The following is a 21,312-nucleotide window of genomic DNA, read 5'->3' as shown; positions in this document are numbered from 1 at the left end:
AGCTATGTCCAGTGACATGAAAAAAAAATATATTGATTTGTACAGTATTTTTAATTAAGCTTTGTAATTAGGTCGATTCGTCACAGTCGCAATTAGCCCCCCTCTTGGCGGAGGAGGCCGGCGGCGATGCCCGGAGCCCTTGGGGAAGCGGCGAAAGCGGGCGAGGGGCCTGACGGACGCTTCTCTTTCTCTTTTGCAGTCCTGGTACCTGGGATAAAAGTCTCAGCTTCCCACCACCCACCGGACAGACCACCAGACCCCTTCCCACCTCTGTAACACGGAGCAGCAGCATCGCAGCGCAGCGACTTCACATCGGAAGGGGAGGCGAGCAGACACCGACAGCAAACTCGTACATGGAAATGGCAAACGTTATGGTTGAATAGCAAAGGCCGTAACTTTTTCGAGATTTTAACTTTTATTTTGTTTCGTTTTGGGTTATTTTTTTTTTTTTTAGACAACTTAGGACTGTTGTAATTTCTCCTATGGTGCTGGAAATGGTTGGGCTTCATAACTTTTGAAGTGTTTCATTGGTAGTGTAAGCGTTAGGTGACACTGAGTAGAACTAGCCTCTGCTGCTGCTTACCAACTCGCTGTTGTAACACACTTTCCATATGGAGCCTAACTGTTTTACAGTATCCGCATCGATTTTTTCCCATACAGGTGTGAGACTTCTTGAGAAATCATGAAACACACTTAAACTATAACTTTTGTAGTAGCTGAATTCTGCAATATATAACTTACCGGACAGACATAGAGCATGTTTTTCTGTAACATATCGGGAAAAAAAAATGGCAGGTTTTATTCTTTTTGTTGTTGTTGTTTTTGTTTTCTTTTCTTTTCTTTTTTTTTTTACAGTCAGCACTTAGATACGTAACATGAACCATAAGAGCATTGTCAACAATTGTTTTCCACTCGATTGCAGAGCGATTTAAAACATCGAACTACTACTATTCACTAAAAAAAAAAAAGAAAAAAAAGAAAAAAGTTTGAAATGCTGCACTTACATTTAAAAAGAAACCATTTTTCAACAATTTTCAACAATGACACAAAAATTCACACAGAAATGGGGAAGTTGGTCTGTTTTGACAGAAACTGACAGGAATCAATCAAAACAATCGAATTTTGAATTGAGTAAAGTGCAATTTCATTGGATAGCTAAATATCTTTGTAAGATAGAGATTGTTGAAAATTCTATTTTTGTTTTCCAAGTCCTTCCACCCCAGGACTCTAAATTATTGGGGTAAAAAACAGCCTTGCAAGAAAAAGGGGAGCTATTTTTGCTTTTTATGTTTTTTATTGTTGAACTTGTATCCCTTTAAAACTGAAGGAAAATTAAAAAAAAAAAAAATACAAATCTAATGGTGCTTTTACCACAATATGTTAACTACATTAAATGCTAATTAATCATTTTCTGTTATCAAAGCACATAACTAAAATGAAATCATAATATCTGTTAATTTTATAAGCTAAAAGTCACTATAATGGATTATGCCAATTCTGACAAATTTTACGTGTTTCCGGCAATATAGGGTTTATCAGTTCTCAAACACCTTGGGAATAAGAGAGAACGGTCCAGAAAGTAAAACACCTTCGTGTCCCTGAACTGGTGCATTTTCTGGACTGCGAAGAAAACATGACAGAAACGAACGATGCTGATCGTACAACTTACGCCAGTTCAAAGCAAGGGCACTTGCTGAAGAAGAAAAAAAAGAAAAAGAAAAAAGAGAAAAAAAAGTTTGGACCCCAAACGTCCTGTATCTTATGTACAAAAAAAAAAAAAGGAAAAAAAAAGAAAAAAAAAAAAGAGTGCAAGTGATTTTTTCTATCAGACAGCGGAGCACCCCTTTGCTTCACATGCAACTTTAAGAAGGTTTCCTATACTATACATATATATACGTTCTGGTTGGCAAGTCCAGCTAATCAGAGAAAGTCTCTGCATGTTCTAGTGTTAGTAACTAATTTTTATATAGTTAATGTAGGGTAAAGTAGAGTGCATTAAGACACAATATTGTAATCCCTATTCCAGGCACTTGCCTTTAAACTATGTTTGTTCGACCCTTCAGAAGGGTTTCTACTACTGTCCTATACAATCAAGTAACTGAAATTCTTGGGAAGACACTTTGCTCCTCATCTTTTCCCTGAAACAATGTTTTGTTTTGTTTTCTTAATTTGCACGAAACAGAAAAAAAAAAAAAAAAGAAAAAAAAAAGAAAAAAAATTCCATATCAATGTGCCTTGCCCTGGATAGCGATTATTTGTGGAATTGTTGCACATGTTCCTATATTGAAAGGGGTTTTTCCCTAGTCAAGCATTTGGAGACACTTTTTGTAAATGTGACTTTTATGTCAGCCATCGTCAGTTCCAACATCTAGAATTAAATAGGATGTTAGTTGTTCCGCAGATAGGAGTAGTGTTTATTGTCCTGTATGGTCAGTGGCAGTGCTATTCTGAGATCTGTAGATGCTAGATTATCAGTATTTTTGGATGTTGCTGCATTTTACCTTTTATTTGGAGTCTTCCTTTTTTTGTTTTGTTTTTCTCCCAGATATATGAAAATATGCAATACCTGCTTATATCATGTAGAAAAGCTTAGCAATTATTAATTTTTCTTTTCATTTTTTTTTATTTGACCAAAGTTGGTGCTGCACTTGACGCAGTGTGTTTTAGGTGTTTGTCTTTGTACTTTTGTGATTTTTGAATGCACATGCAGGAAGGGCTCTTCTTAGAGAAGCAGTCAAACTGTGAAGCACTAAGCTGAACCCTGCTTCAAGCAATTTTTGTTTTACAACTGTTCCTTTCACAAGCAAGCCTTAAAAAAGAAAAAATACAAACTTCCTTTTTCTTCAGATCCCACACCCATTTTTATTAGCAGACTGCAATCAATCCACATTCAATAAAAGTATATAATGCCCATTTTTATATGCACGTTTTTAAACTTCCAAGTTCTGAAAATTGTTTACTGGTTATTCTCTATTTAAGGAAAAAAATAAAATGTTTTGGATTTTCATATGTGTCTGATAAGTGGTTGAGTAGTCATTTTGCTCTATTGTATTGTGTGATTGTTAGTATATGGTATCACATCCTCTAGCCAGCATCCTTTGCCTTCCCTATAGCACTTAGCTGGGCATTACTTTATTAAGACATATGTGCACTAAAAAAATAATAAAAAAAAAATAGCAGCTTTCAGTGCTTCACAGTGAAGGGAAAAAAGCCTAGACAAACATTTTGTCAGAACCTTGCTATGAGACAAGGTATTACCAGTAAATTGGTTGTATATACAATAAAATTGCACCCTTTTTTAAACAAAACAAACTAAGCAATAGTTTGGGCAGTTAGTTGTTTTTAGTGAGCATGTTGTAGTCATGGCTGCAAAGAGAGAGAATTAAACTGCCCACTCAGAAGATATGTAATTTGTATGTTGTATAGTTTTATTGATTACACTGATTTATTCTACCCTATTTTATAATGCAGGACTTTTGTAATGTTGTTTAAATGAGGAAAAATTTCTGTCAAATTAGCTTAGTGGAATTTCTGATTGTTCGTTATAAAGGCAGCGTTCATAGAATTGCTTTTTTTTTTTTTTCCTTTGGGAACTGGATTTAAGTTAAAAACTTTCCCGTTTCCTTTTTGTATGTATTTAAATACAGTTATTTTTCTTCTCTCAATGGTATAGCATATTCCTATGCTTGAGAAGTATAGGCTACTGAAGAACCATTGTAAATGGACATTACAGGTATGCTGTATTTTTGAAGGTATTTTTGTCATATTAAGTTTGATGACGCTAAAGTTAGGGAACTCTGAGCAGAATTGCGAGAAAACAAACAAACAAACAAAAACAAACAACACACAAATGTTTTAAAGGCTTTAAAACATGAGGTAGGCGGTCGAGGGTGTTCACCAACAGGGGTTGTAAAGTATTACACACTAAATTGAATTTTCCTTCACCTTTACTCTCCCGGCAGAGAACAAGCAGTGTTTGGGGAGCGGGGGCAGGACTGACGGTCCCGCTCCCCTCCCAGTCGCTCCGCTCATTTCTTCTTGGTTTGTTTGCTTTTCATAGAGTCACGCGAACAACTTTTCCCCCCCCCCGTTTCCTTCTCTCCGGCCCCCGTCAGACGCACAAAATCCTCTGCCCTGCGCCCACCCCCCCAAATTTAAAGCCCGAGACGTGGCTTAGCATGAATTGACTTCTCCTCAAGTTAATTCCTCTCTTTTTTGCCTCTTTTTTAAAAAAAAATGTGAGCGAGGGCACTTGCTTTTATCATGCCGCACACCCCAGCGATGCCATTATCATTATTTATTCTTCTTCCTTTATAATAAAACAACTTTGGGGCTTCGAGTGTAGGCAGCCATGGTACACTTTGTCTCTGTTGCTTGTTCCCCCTCCCCTTAAGGTCGAAGGGGAAAAGAAACACCGAGTTTCTCTCAACTCCGCAGTATTCAGTCAGCCCACAGGAATATGCAAAATCCCTCTAACATTTTTTTTCTTTCTCTAGTTCTCTTTGTTCCGTATATTTGCAGCTTTGTAGTAACAGTGTTATGAAATATTTACTGTACAAAAATACAAGAAAACCCAGATACATAGCCTAAAACAGTTTTTTTTTCCTTGTGGTGAATTTTTTTCAGGCTGTCAGTTAATATTGTACTTTGCATTGTGTCTCTGGAAATATCTTTTTTTTTTTTTTTTTTTTGGTAGAAGGCCTCCATCGAACAAAATTTAAAACCATAACCGGCATGACAATGTAAGGAGAGCTTCAATGGCACCTAAACAATAAATAAACAGCAAAATCAACCTCATGAGGTCTGTCGGACGCAGGTCTTGTGAAGTTAACACTGCCTGCTAGGCAGGATTTTCATTAAATCAAGCTTACAATGCCAATTTTGTCTTGAAGTCAATGCATGTATTACTGTTTGACAGTAAACCCAGCTATGCCATCATCAAGTCCAAGGCTGCGCAATAGTCTAATTAGTATCGAGTACATTTTCCTTTTATTTTTTCCAATAAAAAAGCAGTGGGATGAAAATTGCTTTGATATATAGCAGGTAACATTGAAGCTATTCCATAGCACTTAACTGTAGTGAATACTGTGTCACCAATTCTGAAATCAATTTAATGTTTAATGCAAATCCATTACATGGTGCTATTACAGGCTGGCAAAATGATTTACAAAAATGTGACAACTTGGGCTCAATTCACTCTGCTTTCCAACAATGTAAATGCATAGCAGTGTTTATCTGCATGGAAACTATGCACTAATCTATCTGAAAAAAAAAAAAAAAAAAGAAAAGAATATATCAACTTTGGTATCTACTTTCCGTTTACTTCGATCCTTGCCTTTTCGGTCATTGTTATAATGCCAGCTTTAGGACAGAAAGAATTATAAGAAAACCAGCATAATACCTGATATATTAAAATGTAGTGCCTGTGAAATCTGTATTATATTGCTCTTCTGAAGTAAGATTTTTTCTACACCGGTAGCCTTCGCTGTCTGTCAGAACCTTCTGATATAGGTGATGTAAAATAACCGTACAATATTAATGCATGCTATTCCATAATGCTTAGTAGCTGTATGAATATTACTCAAAGTTATGTTAGTCTTTTTTTCTGACTCGGTTCTTGTCAGATAGGTTTAAAGATATTTCACTGAGAACGCAAATTCTGTCTTTTCTTGATTTGGGGTGTTTTCAGTATTTTGGAGGTATACATTTACTTAAATTCAGTATTACTTGTGTTTTGGGTTTTTTTTCTTTTTTTTTTCTTTTTTTTTTTCCTTTTTTTTTTCCTTTTTTTTATTTTTTCCTAGAGGGCAGGACATGGTGTTTGAGACCAGAAATCCGTGCCTGGTAAAATTTTTGTCTCGAAAAGCTACCCTAAGATTTCAGAGAGCTTGCTCTGAACAACAAGTCGCATCGAGTTCAAATTTAAGGGACAGCCCTTTAAATCCACAAACGGTGGAGAGATTTGTTATCGGGCAGCGGTTAACCAGGTACCCATGCTTGACCCTTCTTCACACCAGACTTCCTCATATAGAAAGAAAAAAACCCTTTAAAAAAAAAAAAAAAAAAGAAAAAAAAGAAAAAAAAAAACCTCATGTGGTTGTTTAGTTTCATGCACAGTTGCAATATTTTTCTTCAGACGAACTCTGTACAAACTTTGGGCCCGATTCATAAAAGCTGCGTTGCTATTAACACGGGTGGCTGGTGTGCTTTGCTCCTCCAAATGGAGGGTGGGTTTCGGTCGGAGCGCAGGCCGGGGCCGCTCCCCTGGGGTCCCTTGCCCCCCCGGCCCTTTCCGTCCCCCCAGATCCCAGCGGGGACCCGGGACGGGTGGGACGGGGCACGAGGACGATGCTCCGCACCCCGAGGAAAGGGGGAGCCGGGGGGTTGTGACACGGTGGGATGAGGCGACTCGGTTACAAACGAGAACTTGTCCCTACCTGAAAAAAACATAACGCTTGGTCACTACCTCTGAGCTCTGGAGGAAACCTGGGTAGAGGCGAACGCTCGCAGACAATGTGAATTTTTGTACTTTTTGGGCTTTTTTTTTTTTTAGGGAAGACTATTTTCCACTTAGTTAATCTTCTATACTCGAGCATGAGCAAAAACAATTGTGCGGGGTGAAATCCCCGCCCCTTTTATCTGCATCCACAAATTAATATGAGGGGGAAAAAAAAAAAACAACAACAAAAAACCCCAACACAACAAAAAGATGCGGTTGCAAGCAGAGCATGGCAGGAAGCGCTTGTTCACGCTGCTGGCGCCTGTGCCCGGCCGCACCGCCTCGGGAAACGGGCTGCGAAATTCTTTGCTTTGGCAACACAACCGAGGAGAAACGTCCCTCCTGGCCGGCTTTGCGGTTCCTCCGCCCGGCCGAGCGCTGCCCCGGCCCCGGCCCGCTGCCCCGACCGGCCCGGCCACGTCCCGCCGCCTCAATTGGGAATTCGGGGCGCTAAAAATTTCCCCCGGCCGCGTGAAAGAGCCGCTGCAAATTCACTTGACACCCGTGTTAATACCATGTCGTGTTCATTTTTTTTTTTATGAGTCAGGCCCCTCGTGCCTCTAGTATACTTGTATTGACTCTCATAGTTACCATTTTAGTTTTACTGTGTTCTGTGAAAAAAAAAATTGTAATTGGTTGAGAATCACTGTGGGCATCCATTCTTATTCAACTAAGTCTCCGCAGGTTTTTTGAGCTGGTGTGGATTAGTTTAACTCTTGTATTCAACCATTAGTGCTACCACCTTCTCACATTACAATACAATTACTGGAAGCAAGTACTGCATTTCCTATGCAACAAAAAAGGAAAATAAAAAATTGCTAATGCTAACAGGCTGTGGTGTTATTTACTTTAGCTGGGCACGGGGGGTGTGTGGCTGTGGGGCATCGCGTTGGGGACCTCCAACATAGGCGGGTTTGGGGTTTCCCGGGCAGTGGCTGTTCCCAAATCGTGGGGATATTTGGTTAAATCGAGTCACTTGTGTCACACTGGCTGTGCTTTCCTCTGCTGTCGGTGTCCCGTCAACACAAAGTCATTCCTCGCACGGGAACAGATCAATCCTGAGCGAACCTCTGCACATTAAATCATCCAAAGACACGAAGCATGTCTCGTGAAGGCTGAGGAGATTAATTAATCCTGCAAATGCTACAATATATCTTCAAATGTAGATAAACTTTAAAAATATTACCACATCTCAGGAGAGCCCCCGTACCAGATGTGGGCCGCGTTTTGGCCGTCGCTGCCGCACTTGGCCTCAGAGCCCAGGCAGGTTCTGTGGGTATGTGACACAAAAAAATTTGGTTTCTTTACGACCTTTAAAGTTTTGGTCAGAATTTTTTAGTCTGTGAAACGTTTTTCTTCAAAGATACATGAAGAGATTAATATTTGCAGAAAGCTCAGCCAGGTGGCACTGGGGACAGGGACCACTGCGACACCCAGCCCTGCCCGAGGCAGCACCAGCTGCAACACCAGCTCTTCCATTTTATTTTAGGGGAAATTAGTGTTTTCTAACAAACAGTTACCTGACACTCATAAACTACTGGCATTTCCTTTCTCACACCTCCATGTCGTTTTGGTTTAGGCTCCAAGGCCAGGACAGGAGGTTTGGGCTGAGCACAGCTCCAATGTCACCATCCTTGGGGTCCCCCTCCGTACCCATTGTTGCTTCAGACCTGGCACCCACTGACGTACGCTGAGGACAGGTTGGAGCCCGTTCAATTCAGCTTTTTTTCTTGTGAAATGAACTAGATGTTAAGGAAAAGCCAAATCTGTCCTTGCAGAAGATGCGGTGCCCCAAGCAGGGGCTCACCAGCGGTGCCTTCCCCTTTTGTCCTATAAGCCCCTCTGGGAGCGGGGGAGAAGGAGGAAAGAGCTCCTGCTTTTACGCAAAAATCTCATCTCAAGGCTGCAAAAAGGAGCCCAAAAGGCGGTGGTGCCCCTTTGGCTTGGAAACCAGCCCAGGCACAGGCCAAGCTGCCAACCTGCCCCGTGGGGCAGCAGGAGCTGGATGCTGCTCCAAGCAGGGGTGCAGGGGTGGGAGGGACGGGGACCTCCCGAGGCACAGGAATACACACAGAAAAACAAAAATTGGCTCAAAAAAAATTGCCATCTCTCCCCATTGCCTCATCTGTGGCCGATGCAGCACTGATGCCTCCTTAACATTACCCATTCCTCGCACTCGGCCCCTGCACCCTCGCTCTCATGCCTCACCTTCCCCCTACAAAAATCATTCCCCATTATTTATTTATACCCTTTATTATCGAGGCCGTTGGCTGAGGCTGCCCTGGGTTTCAATGGAAGAACCAGGAGGGGCTCAGGAGGTGGTCGGACCCTGTCCCACGGGGTGACAACCGTGGTGGGACCAGCACCCGTGGGGCTGGGGCCAGGGTTTGGGCACCTTCTCCCGCTTTCTCACTCCTTTTCTTACCTTCTCTCCTTCTCACTTTCTCTTTTCTTCCTGCAAAAGAAAAGGTCTCCATCAGCATCTAAGGAAATAGATCGCATTTATTATTTATTGCTATCAAAATGTGTCAGCTTGGCTCGAGATGCAAGAAGAATACGCAATAGCCCCCTAACAGAAAATTTAAAACTTTGGGTGGAAAAAAGTACGTGGTGGAGTTCAGGAAGAGAGAAGTAGGCGCTTGGTGCTCTGACTTGGACGGAGAAGCGATGGGATGTGCTTACAGGGAGATTTGTATGGCACAAAACCCATTACTCTCACTTTTTAGGGAGGTTTGGTTTATCACTATTGGATTTTTCATCAATGGAAGAAATAGAGGCTGAAAACCCCACTCCAGCCATAAACACCGAAGTCACACGCGAGCCCTTTTTTCCCTCAAAAGCTGCTCCATGGTGTGGTGGGTGATGAAGCTGCAGGGAACGCAGTGGTGACAAAGTATTTATACCAAATTTCGACACGTTGGGTTTTTTCTCTTTTCTTTCCCCAAATGCAAACGGTGCCAAATTGCTTTTGTGTTGCTGTGATATAATCTTCAGAAGTTTTCAGTCTTCTCTCGAGCTTATTGTTATTGCACAGATATCCTGAAGGGATTACTCGCATGTCATGAAACATCGGCCTTTTAAATTCCTGTTCCTGGTGGATCTGGCTACTTAATCTCTTGCTTAAATGAAAATGTTCCTGATGATGCAACAAGAAAGGGTCCTGAGGAGTTGTCACCGAGCCGGTGGGTTCATCTGATGTCATTTATGTGCCAAAGACAAGCCAAGAGTGGAAATATTTATTGGTTCAGTACTTCAGCAACACGGTACTAATTGCCTCTGCGTGTTTTGATAGGTAGTTAGCACAAGGGTATTAATGAAAATAGCACCACTTCATTTCAAAATTAACTGCTTGGCCGTTCAGCAACATGAGCTGATAAATTATGGCAATAAAGTTGTGACGGAGATTTACGCCACCGCAACTTGTTCAGGCCCACGGGTGTGCTCAAGCAGGGCCACGGCCGGTGCTGCCCCCTCCATCACCCAAGGGTGTTCTTAAATCCTTCCAGAAATGTGGATCCAGGAGTTTTGTGACGTTTTGGGGGTCAGTTTTGGTGCTTCTTGAAAATAAATGATGCTCAGGGTGGGCAAAGGGACCCTCCTTGCTGCAGGTGGAATTTGGTGAGGCCAAGTCCCCAGTGGATGCTCCGAGGAGGGATGGAAACGGAGCCGCGACTTCCCCGGTTTTGTTTTTCATTGAGGCCACTGGAAAGCAGAGGGGACACCTGAAAAATCATGCAATCATCCCTGCTTCCCCAAAACCCTTGAAATACAGAGTCAGGTTGCTGCTGCTGCTGCAAACTGTCAAGATCTATTATTATTATTATTATTATTATTATTATTATTATTATTATTATTGTTAATTATTTATTATTTATTATTATTATTAGCCAGTGAATGGCCTCTGGCTTGCCAGCGCTCGACCCAGCATATATTTATTTCTGTCCCACTTTTCCCTCCCACAGACGAAGCAAAGTGTCACCACGGTTCAGGTCAGACTCAAACCGCCACTTTCTCACAGGTTTGTTGGGTTTATTTCACGATTTGCCTAAGCCAGGAGTTGCTGCAGGGGCAGGGGCCGCAGCCCACCCTGTGCCACAGAAACATCCATCTGTGGAGGCATAAACAGCAGCTCCCTGCCTTGGGCAGTGAAAAAAATTGGGAAATGTTCCTATAAATGTGATTCATACAATGTAACACCTGCCTGCACATTGCATTATCCAAACCTATTAGGATGAAGGAGATGCAGCCAACTATTTTGGTGTACGGGGTTTAATTTTTTTCCCCCATTGTTCATTATTTCCCCACAGAAGTTTCATAAGCCAAAGCTAAAGAAATGCTGCATTGTGTTATTGAGTGGAAAGCACACAAGTTTTAGAGAAACTTCAGCTGGATGCTGCATTTATAAATAAATGTGACAAATTTAATAGGGTAGGATAGGTATTTGAATTATTGATTGTTAAATATTTAAGCTGCAAGTCCCCATCCATCAGCATGTGTGAGAAAGCTTGGGGCAGATTTATGGTGCTGGAGTTTCCCTGGTTAGCTGGCACTTGGCATTTCCATTAATTATAGCACACACATTTGGGTTTTTTCAGGATTTGTTAGAAGTATTTATAAAAGATGTCCCTATTATACCATTTAAATATTGTTTGTGTAACTGGAACATGTTTTCTATTGGGGATTAATACACTGTTTGATTTAGAGGAAAATTAAATTAGAAGGTGTAAGTCTCGGGAGACAGATGCTTTATTTGAAAAGGGTTTCCACCACTGGAAAGGACAGTTTTTCTTTCATGTATGAATATTTTGCGCTGGGTCTTTCCTGGGGTCTGTGGTCTCAAAAGTTCCCTTGGCAATGGGGAGCGGGAGAGGAGGTAGAATGAAATATGTTGTATTTATTAAAATTAAAGGATTTAGGGCCTCCCCCTGTATCGATTTCCCCGGGCGGGAGGAAGGATGTGAACCCGCGGGTCTGTGTGAGGGAGGAAAGTGCCCGGGGCCGTGGGTCAATAAAGCGCCTCCGAAAAAATACCTCCCTAAATCTGCAGCTGTATGATAGATGGTGATGGCTCCAGAAGAGCCATTATGGCCCGTTAGGTCAATACTCTGCATTTCCAAAGTGTTTTAATTAATACATATTTACATCAGGTAATAGCAGGGTTTTCTCCGAGCCATGGTATTAGGCCAAGAAAGGCTCCAAACTTTCATAATCTGGGGGGGAGCATGAGTTTAGTCTCTTAGGCCTTTATTGCACCTTGTAGAAATGCATCTTGATATCACAAGCAACGAGAAAATCTCCATCTTCATCCAGCGAGAGCATCGCCCCTTGCCTGGGAGGAGACTCAGGGGTCCTGCATGGTGTGGGGGGCAGCGATGCCCCCAAATCCTTGCCAACCACACCCCCCCATCCTGCTGTCAGTTGTTCTTTCAGAGTCATAAATAAGTGACCAGCAAGATCTGTCACCTTCACTGTGGGTTGCATGGGGGACAGGGTCGTGTGGATGGATGATGCTGGTGACAGGAATGCACCCAGGCACCCCAGATTATTTTGGAGAGGGTGACCCACACCCTCCAAAGCGTTTTTAAATGACAACTTCTGCTCCAAACACCAAGCTCCTGCTCATGGGGACCACAAGGCTCATCCATCTCCCGTGTCACCTGGCTTCTTCCTCAGATGCTGCACCCACAATTAAATAAATGCCCTGAAATTGCTGCAATTCTGCGTCCCCTTGGTCAGGTGCTGTGAGACTCGCGGGACGTGGATTTACCTGCCATAGCGATCCCAGGCGTGTGTCTTGCCATGAGAATCGCCGGTGGTTCGTCTCTCCCGGTTCTGAGTCGCAGCCCTGGTCGTGTGGTCTGGCAGCCGCCCTGTTACAGCCACCCCAGGTAACGCTAAAAATATAAATTCAGTAAGGTTATTGATTTTATTTTTTTTTAATTTTTCTTTTTTTCCCCTGCAACCGCAAATTAGAAACGGCACTGCTAAAAATCACTGGTCTATCCACAAATTTTAATTAAAACCTAAATAAATCACTTTCGTGGCTGCACTTGCGTATAAACAATGAGGGAGATGGCACACGTACAGCGGCTTGTCAGCGTTCGGTGACTAATGAGTCGCTGCGAAAACACAATCCGAAGGGCCGGAATTGAAAGCAGATTCCTCGGCTAACGAAGGGCACATGCGGCCCCGCCGCGGCCATCGCGGCAGAAGGCACCGAAACCACCTCTCGGGGCTGGCGGGGGGAAGGAAAAAAACGTCGTTAAGGCTGGCAGGATGAGTCCTCATTAAATAAAGCACGGGGCTGTAATGCAATATTGCAGCTGCAGCCTTTTCGCCACGTTGCGGAGTCATGTTTTCCCCTGTCCTTGCAGCAAACAATAACCATATGCTGGATCTGTTACCGAATGTTTATTTTATTGCTTCATTAGTACACAACAAGGACTTGGAAAAAAAAGAGGTTTCGTTGCTCCAAGCGCTCGGGAAGAGCTTTTAACTGGGGACCTCAGTTTCTCGTGCAGGAGGCTCAGGCCAGGAGGAAGGACAAGCGAGATGCCAAAGTTAAACCAATTCTTTTCCTGGCTTTGACAAACTCTCCTCATCAATGGGACAAGCAGCCCCAGGGCCAGAGGATGAGTGGGTGTCTTGCTCCCAAAATATGCGAGAGCAATGCTATTCCCACCAAGAACGATGCTATTTCCACCAGGAGCAATACTATTTCCACCAAGAATAATGGTATTATCACCCCAAATGATACTATTTCCACGAAAAAACAATGCTATTTCCACCAAAAAATGACGCTATTTCCACCAAAAACGATGCTATCACCACTAAGAATGATGCTATTTCCACCAAGATCAACACTATTTCCACCAAGAGCAATGCTTTTTCCACCAAAAATGATGCTATTTCTACCAAGAGCAATGCTATTTCCACCAAAACCGGTACAATTTCCACCAAAAACAATGCTATTTCTACAAAGAGCAATGCTATTTCCACCAAAAATGATGCTATTACCACCAAGAGTGGTGCTATTTCCACCAAGAACAATGCTATTTCCATCATAAATGATGCTATTTTGACCAAGAAAGATGCTATTTCCAGCAAGAATGATGCTATTACCACTATGTTGCTATTTCCACCCGAGGAGGATGTTATTTCTTTTTGGGGTGATGGTAACTCACCCCAGAGCATCCCAAGCACGGAAATGCCTGGAAACATGAGCTGTGCTGCCTCGCTCGCCTTCGCCTTCCCCAAAGCAACCTCATGAAAAGAAAGGAAAATATTATGTTGTGCGTGTTGCTTCTGCAATTCAAAACTCAGTCTTGACAGCGGGAAAGAAAGAAAAAAAAGAGGAAAAAAAATAAAATCAGGCCACTCCCAAGCGCAGCACATGCTCATGGAAACAAGATGTGGCACACGTGTGGCTGTCCCAGGGAGAAAGTTTGCTAAAAATAACGTATGCAGATTATGTACATGAAATGTCATGAAATACCAGCACACGGAGCCGTGTGGCGGTTCAGGCTGTTGCAATTACAGCTGCGATGTGCCAGCTGAAGGCCGCTCGGTGCATCTGCAGCAGGGCCGGGCGCGGGGCCAGCTCCACGCCAAACCCGGCCAGAATACCGGGGAATGGGGCTTCGTAATATTTTCTGGCTAAGGCAGAACAGGGGGAGCCCCGGGGTGACTCCAGAGCCCGTGCAGCTGCGGAGGGTCCGTTCCCAGGGGCTGGGTAGGGGCGGGATGGGGGCTGCTCCACCAGCAAACCTGGGCCAGAATCCCCCATACTGGAGGTTTTCGTGGGGATGCTGAAGTTGCTGAAGTTCACCTGGGCTGTGGCTGGTGAGCCCGACCTCCGCTTGGGAAGCAAATCTCAAAAAAAGGTGATTCTTTTTTACCCAGAGCATCAGTCACCCCGGGTGAAGCAGATCCCTACCAATTCGTTTCCCAGAGGAAAGATCCCGGTAACTAATTTTGCTCCGTCTATGGGAGGATCTCAACGCACTTTGCTGGCACTAACGAGTCCTGCCAGACCCGCCAAGGTCCTCGGGGGTGGCATTATACAGCGGGTGACATTTTCCGTGCTCCTGCCTCAGTCTTCTGGCTGTGATATAAATTTTCCTCGAGTTCTGCTGTTGTTATTTACGTGCATCCACACGCTGTTTGTTTTTGCACAGGGACTTACATAACTCATTTTAATACCTACTGAGGTGGCAGGGTTGGGTTGGGAGGTGTCGGGGGGATGGATTTTGGGAGAGGACAGGGGCGATAACTTCCCCTCCCCTCTCTGTCCTGCTGGAGCTTTCCCTGATGGTAGAAACAGCATCAGGCCATTTCCATCAGTGGCCAAAACCATGGACAACCTCTTCTTGACTGTCCATTTTGATAAAATAGTCATTTTTATTTAATTTCCGTTCTCTTCCCTGTTTGCTCCTCATGAGATAATATCTTATGTGAGCAGAAACACAGTGATGCTCCAGGAGCTCCCTCACCTCTGGCTGCATATTTCCACATATATGGGAATATGTATTTTGGTTTGCAATTTGTCATCACGTAAGAGCCATCAGGACGTGCCACTGTGAGCCCAGCCTGACCCCTGGTCACCATTTTGGCCTCTTCTTCACTTAATATTCAATATTAGTAGTTTAATATTAGTAAATATTTCAGGAAAATGGACTTTGCTCTGATTTAGGAAAATCATAAGATATTGGATGAAGCCAGAAGGGTGCAGGGACACCCTGCCCAGAGGGGACACATCCCCCAGGGACTCTGTGCCTTGGGACTTTCGGGGGTATTTGGGCCAAGACCCCCCTGGGCATCCCGATGGTGCCCGAGGGAGCAGCTCCAGCCCTTAAGAACTGTAATATTATCTTAAGTTAGCCACGTTACACCTTTCAATCACTTTTCTGGCAAGTAAACCTTTTACCCAGCTAATCGGCCAGAACTGACTTTACAACAGATTTCTTTTCCCCTCTCCGCAGACACTTCTAATCTAATGCAGCGAATGCTGCTCCAGTGGCTCCCGGGGGAGCACGACCCTCTGTACGGTCACAAAAAAATCACCGCGATTCATCACTTTCTGTTTTCTCCTTTTGCTGGATATTGCCTAGCGCGGGTTTTGTTGTTGATTGGTTGGTTTTGATGGTGGTGGTTTGAAATTTCTCCTCCTTTTCTTTCTTTCTCCCCAGTGCACTTGAAAGGAGATGATGGAAGGAAAGGAATATTCACCTGAGTTTGCTCACGTGGTTTGGCAAACTTTCCTCACCTCCATCCCGGTGCTGGGCTCGGTGTGTGCCGGCACTCGGTGCCAGGACAGCCGCTCGAGGAACAACGCCGTTCGTCTGCTCCTAATGTCCAGCGATTTGCCACCGGCCGTTTTGCCTCCAAAGCTTTAATATTTGATGAGATCCGGGCTGGCCGGGCGCTGTGCAGCCCAGCCGGGGCTGCGGCTGCTGTTCCTGGGTCGGGAGGGATGAGTTGTGTACTGCGGCAGGCAGGGATCTTTTTATTTTGATTTATTTTCAGCTAATAAATTTTAACCTCCTGAACTCAGGCGGCTGCTGATGGGACTTGTGTAGGAACCAGATGGGGCTCGGTTAGAGGACATGGGCACCTCTCGGCTGGTGACACCAAGAAGACCCCAAAGGGGAGGTTTGAGGCTTGAAAAACACCCTGACAGGGCACATGGTGGTTATTTATTTAGAAAACACGTACCTGAGCAGGGAACCCACCGACCTCCCTTGTTCCAGGGCTACCAGGCTGCCTCCGTTTTTCCAGGCAGCAAAATGGGTTGATTTTCCATACTGAAAAAGGACAGGAGGGACAATACAAAGATCCCACGCATAAATCTCCCTAAAGGACCCCTCTTCCCTCAGCACCCCACGCCAGAGCCCTCCCACGACCCACCTGGATGAAGGAAAAGCCATTTTATCATCACATTCTCAGCTGGAAGCCTTTCCCGATTGAATGCCCATGTCACTGGGCTGTGACCGCCACACCTTTACAGTCCCACACCTGGGGCGTGGGGACATTTTTATTTCTAGAGAATTTATTTGCACCACTTGGGAGTTGTTTAGGGTGGGTTTTTTTTGTTTTCTCTCCAAAGGCAGGTTGGAAGAGGAGAAGTTGCTTGGCTGTTGCTCTCAGTGCTGGTGGCAACATCCAACATGATGTCTGGTGTTCCCAGAGAGGAAGAGCATTTTACCGGTGAGATTTCAGGACGGCCACCCTGGATGCATTTGCGCTCAATGCCATTGGAAACGCTGATGCTCGTGCTATGGGGCAGGCGATGTTTGGGGTCTCTTGGGAAGCAGCAGCAGCAGCAGCATGTGGAATCTTGCGCAGATGGAGCCTCCTGGCTTCCCGCTAAAGGAAACTTCTAATCATTTCAGCTACGGAAGCAAGGCTTGAAAATGCACACTCTGGAGCTGGGAGGTGAAGGAAAATCAGATAAAATAGACTTATGAATAGGATTTTGAGGTGAGGCTCACGATTTTTTAATGGACTGGACTGATTTAACTCTGTTTGTGTCACTGCTGGCTGGTGCAGCTCCGGCTTCTTGCCATCCAGCCAAGCGAAGGGTCCATCCCCGCTGCCCCCGCCAAACTCCCGCAGTTTGGCTGCAGGGGAGGGTTGAGGATGCATCTGGACACGCCAAGCGCTACACAGTGCAGCCAGGAACGTCTGAACCCTCAAGGTCAGCAGTTCAACATTGTGCTGTTACACCCATCTCAGATATTTAATTTCTTAAGTCCTCATCACGAGACAGACCCGTGGAGGCACGGCTGGTTCGTAATTTGGGGGATTTCTTCTTAGATGGTTCACTGGAAAGGGACTTCAAAGGCTGCTGGAAGAAGACCATGGGCATGAGCAACCTGGTTGATCATCCAGCTCCAAAACCAGGGCAGGAGCACGGGCAGGCTTGTATTCCCTCCGCAGTCTGAGTCAGCCCCCATGCACATCCCTTCAAAACCAGCTTCTTCAAACAAACACCGCCCTGGGAAAAGAGGTGCATGAGAAAAGCAGAAGTTTTGGGTGCTGGAGGCAGTTGGCCTTCATCATCTTCACTACCTGCACAAAATGGATCGTTATCTTCCAGCCACCATGTCACACCTGGCTTTGCTTTTAAGGATAGTCTTATCTTCTTTCACCTAAGAGAAAGCACTTGGTCAAATTTAATTCAAAGAGAGATCAATTAGAAAAGGTTGTGATAGACAGGTCACTGGCAACTCCTATAAATCGCAGGTAGAATTTCCTCCTTTGCCATATAGCAGTTTGAGGTAGGAAATGGCTCATTTGCAAGCTAAAGGTTTAATTAGGAGAAAAAAAAAAAAGGTCAGCAGAGATCAGATGTGAATTGCAAAGAGCTAAAGAAGTTTACTGCAGCAATGTATTTATTGAGAGCCATGCTATGGATCCTCTCCCTCTCTGCCTAGAATGCCAATAGCAGCCCTTTGAATTCTTCCTCTCAACAGAAAAATCATCGATAACACATGGGATGTTTTAAAACTATTTGGCACCCGCTTTCTTCTTATGATAATCAAAGGGCTAAGACCCAAAGACTCCCTTACCCATCTCGTTAATTGTGGATCCTTCTTTCCAGGTCAGGTTTCCAGAATGTGACACCCTTCGGGCCGCTGTTTCCTCTCCCATCCATTGCAATCTGAGCTCTGCAGAGGGTATTTATTGCTCCTCCTCATCAGGGACATAGTCATGATGTAAATTGTGCCAGAAATACCCATGTGATGAAAATTCATGGTGTTTCTTCCCCACCTCACTGTTTTCTGGATGGTGATACAGGTGTGCAAATTGCAGAAATAAAGTTTTGTACAAGCTCTCTTAAAAGCAAAGGGAGCAATAGGGATGTGATTATATGAAGTTTTAGCTCATTGTGGAGAGCACTGAGCTGGCCTAAGGCAGTAGAGCCTAAAGTAAAGCCACACCATTGATCTCAGCTCCCAGTGGTCTCAATGACCTTTGGGATCCGGGCAGAGGGGTCCAAGGGAGGCTCAGAGGTGTTTTGGGTGCTACCAGCTCTGCGGGCGGCAGGAGGAACGTCAGCACCATGCGCCACTTTGGTTTGAGGAGAGACTGGCAATTTCACTTGAAGCAACACTATGTTAAGAAGGACAGAGAGCAGGTCACATTGTAAACTGATGTCATTAAACAGGCAACATTCATTCTCAGCACCTGAGACTCGAGTCCTCCATGCAGCATTGATAACACTAATTTCAACAATTTCTGCAAAGCAAACTGTATGAACAATAGGTGGAGGAGGGAGGAAGCTCCTCGCTCTTCTGGAGGATCAGAAACTCACAGCACTTGCCAGTCAGCAGTTCCAGCTGCCTGGTAAACTATGAAGACTAAAGCAAACACATCATGGCTCTGAGGCTGGAAACAGAAGAGCTGTAATTATTCAGAAGTTTAACCATTGCCCCTGTCTCCAGACACAGGGAGCGAAACGCCACAGACCCTGACACATCCAGCTTCCGACAAGGACGTGTGATGCTCCTCATGCAGAAATTCAAGTGTGCTTCTAGAACGCTTCAGATTCAGGTGCAACATGGATAAATCATTAACCATTTCCTCCCGACGGCAGATAAAAGCTGTGTTTCCTTAGGCACACAGCATTTCTAGGAAAAAATTTGCTCCTGCGAGCCTTGGGAGAGGAGCGAGAGGTTCCCTCGCTGTTGCTGAGCGTGTGGAGGAAATTCAGCTGTTCTGACAAGCAGATCATGTTTGATATCACCCAGGCTGACTCGATAGAGACGTCAGCTGGGAGAAGATAGCACAAGTCTGCCTGGCGGTTTAATTGGCTTACACTTTTGTAGATCCTGTTTTAAAAGTAAGGCCTTCGAAATGAGATTTGGACAAGTGAGTTGCGTGGGGCTCTAGCCTGGGCGGTCTCGCGGCTTCCTCAGCGACAAAACCAGCACAGCTCTGAGCACGGGCTGTATATACAGTTGGATTTATGGAGTATTCATTATTTTAATAGCACTTATTGACTTAGGGTCAAATATCTTTTTCCAACTTTTTTTTTTATTGAAGGAAAGAGCCCGTATGTCACAATCTCATGCCTCATCTAATTGGATAAGTGTTTCCTTTGTCCTTGAAACCGAAAAGTAGACCGCGTATCCAGGAGCTACAGGATGAAAAAGCATCTGCCTGTGGTATTTGGCATGCCTCAATTAAAAATCCCGCCGCCTGGGCTGTCATTTTTTTTTTTCCTTTTTTGAATTCTAACCAGAGCAGTTCTGCTCAGATTCAAACGGCCAGTCCTGAAGGTCGACATAGGGGTATGTAAAAAAATAACTAAATCTTTTGGAACAACATATAGAACATTAATGTTTTATGTATGATGGAAAAGAGGCCGGGATCCAGGAAAGCCAAGTTCGGAGCGGCGCGGGAAGCTCGGGAAGGGCTCGTGCGCTCGTTCCCCTCCCGCGTTCCTGGGAGATGCTGCTGGCGCGGAGCTCAGGTCCGTTCACGAGATGTGGCTCCGCTCCCTGCCAGTCCCACAAATCTAGCGCTCAATATGCACAAAACACTGCCATCTTTACGAAATAATTGAAAAGGTGCACCCTGAAGTTCACTGGATCGATCCCTCTGAATTATTTTATTTAGAAGACACTTCATTGTGTCAAAGATTTAACGGCGAGGTTACAATGCACAGCCTTCAGAATGTCAATGCATTAAAACAGAGTGTTGCAGGGAATGTTAAAATCCCCCGTAACGTACACACAAGCAAAACTGCCAGATTCATGAAATATGAAAATTATTATACAGCGTTTAGATAAGACATAGGCTGCTGGGGAAAATCAGAGTAGAGGCCAGAATCTTTCTGCGCGTGTTGTACAAGGAGTGGGTTGAAATTTAGCAGCCTCACTATGGACTCTTGCACCTTTCCCTCACGTCCCTTCAAGCATTTGCTTCCCCAGCCCTACCTTTTAAAATGTGTGTATTTTAACGTGAGCAGTGTTTCCCGGCACACTTGATGAAATACCTTCCCTTGTTATTTATTGCCCATTGAACGACATATCTTCTGCACGTACCGCCGCTGGACACAAAGATCTCTGCTACCCAGTGCAGAGCTCAGCATGTCTCAGGCCAGAGGGGTTTTACTGCAACGATCTCCACGTGGGGCTGGAGCTGAGAAAACTCCGGCAGCAGATCAGGGCTCTCTGCTTATTAAACAGCATTTCTGGTATCTGAGAATTACCCTACTTGACTACATTTTACATTTCTTGGTGCATGCGATAAGGTTATAATACAGAAGACGTCCAAAGGGTTTTTCTCTCTCTTTCTCTCCTTGGGGAATTTCTCTCTTCGGGTGCTGCAGGAACAATTGCGATTCACCCAAGTACTTCTAGGCTGTAAAGTTTCAAGTGAAGCGGGAGGGCGGGGGAAGGAATGACAAGTCCTTTTTACTGAAATTCTCTCCCCAAATGGATTTGGCAGAGCCCGGCTCTGCTGATCTTAAGGCAAGGTTTATCGTTTGTGCAGGCTGATGCCTGAAGGGGGAAAAGATCTTTGAAGTTGGGGAATGATGGAAGGGTCTCCCCCCTCCTCTCCCTCACACACATTTTTTAAGGGTGGAGACTGGGAGATGCTCAACTGCCCAGAGTCAGGAAATTACATGACAAATTAAACAATTATGTGTTTTAGGCTGAGTATCTATTTAGACATTTAGCATCAAACGTGTGTTTAGCATGAATTCCACGGGCATTATACTTTTCTCCATCACCTGCAATTCTACGCTGCGCTATTTTACTGCATGTCAAGAGCTCCCCCAGTCCAGGATCTACACCCTGAAG

General features: G+C 44.4%; 1 protein-coding gene across 8 annotated transcripts in view; it reads left to right on the top strand.

Moving 5' to 3' along the window:
- The window catches only part of NFIA (nuclear factor I A), a 250,412-nt gene extending 243,085 nt beyond the window's left edge, over positions 1 to 7,327 (top strand). For all 8 annotated transcript variants that reach the window (XM_082053405.1, XM_082053406.1, XM_082053407.1 and 5 more), the window contains one exon: positions 200 to 7,327. In XM_082053405.1, the coding sequence (XP_081909531.1) occupies positions 200 to 217 (18 nt within the window). In that variant the 3' untranslated portion in view covers positions 218 to 7,327. The remainder of the gene's footprint in view (positions 1 to 199) is intronic.
- Positions 7,328 to 21,312: the final 13,985 nt, after the last annotated feature.

The sequence above is a fragment of the Streptopelia decaocto genome, assembly GCF_964273445.1.
Source record: "Streptopelia decaocto genome assembly, chromosome: 5".
Lineage (NCBI taxonomy): Eukaryota > Metazoa > Chordata > Aves > Columbiformes > Columbidae > Streptopelia > Streptopelia decaocto.
Note: the sequence above shows the minus strand (reverse complement) of the source record. Positions and strands in the feature narration are given on the sequence as shown.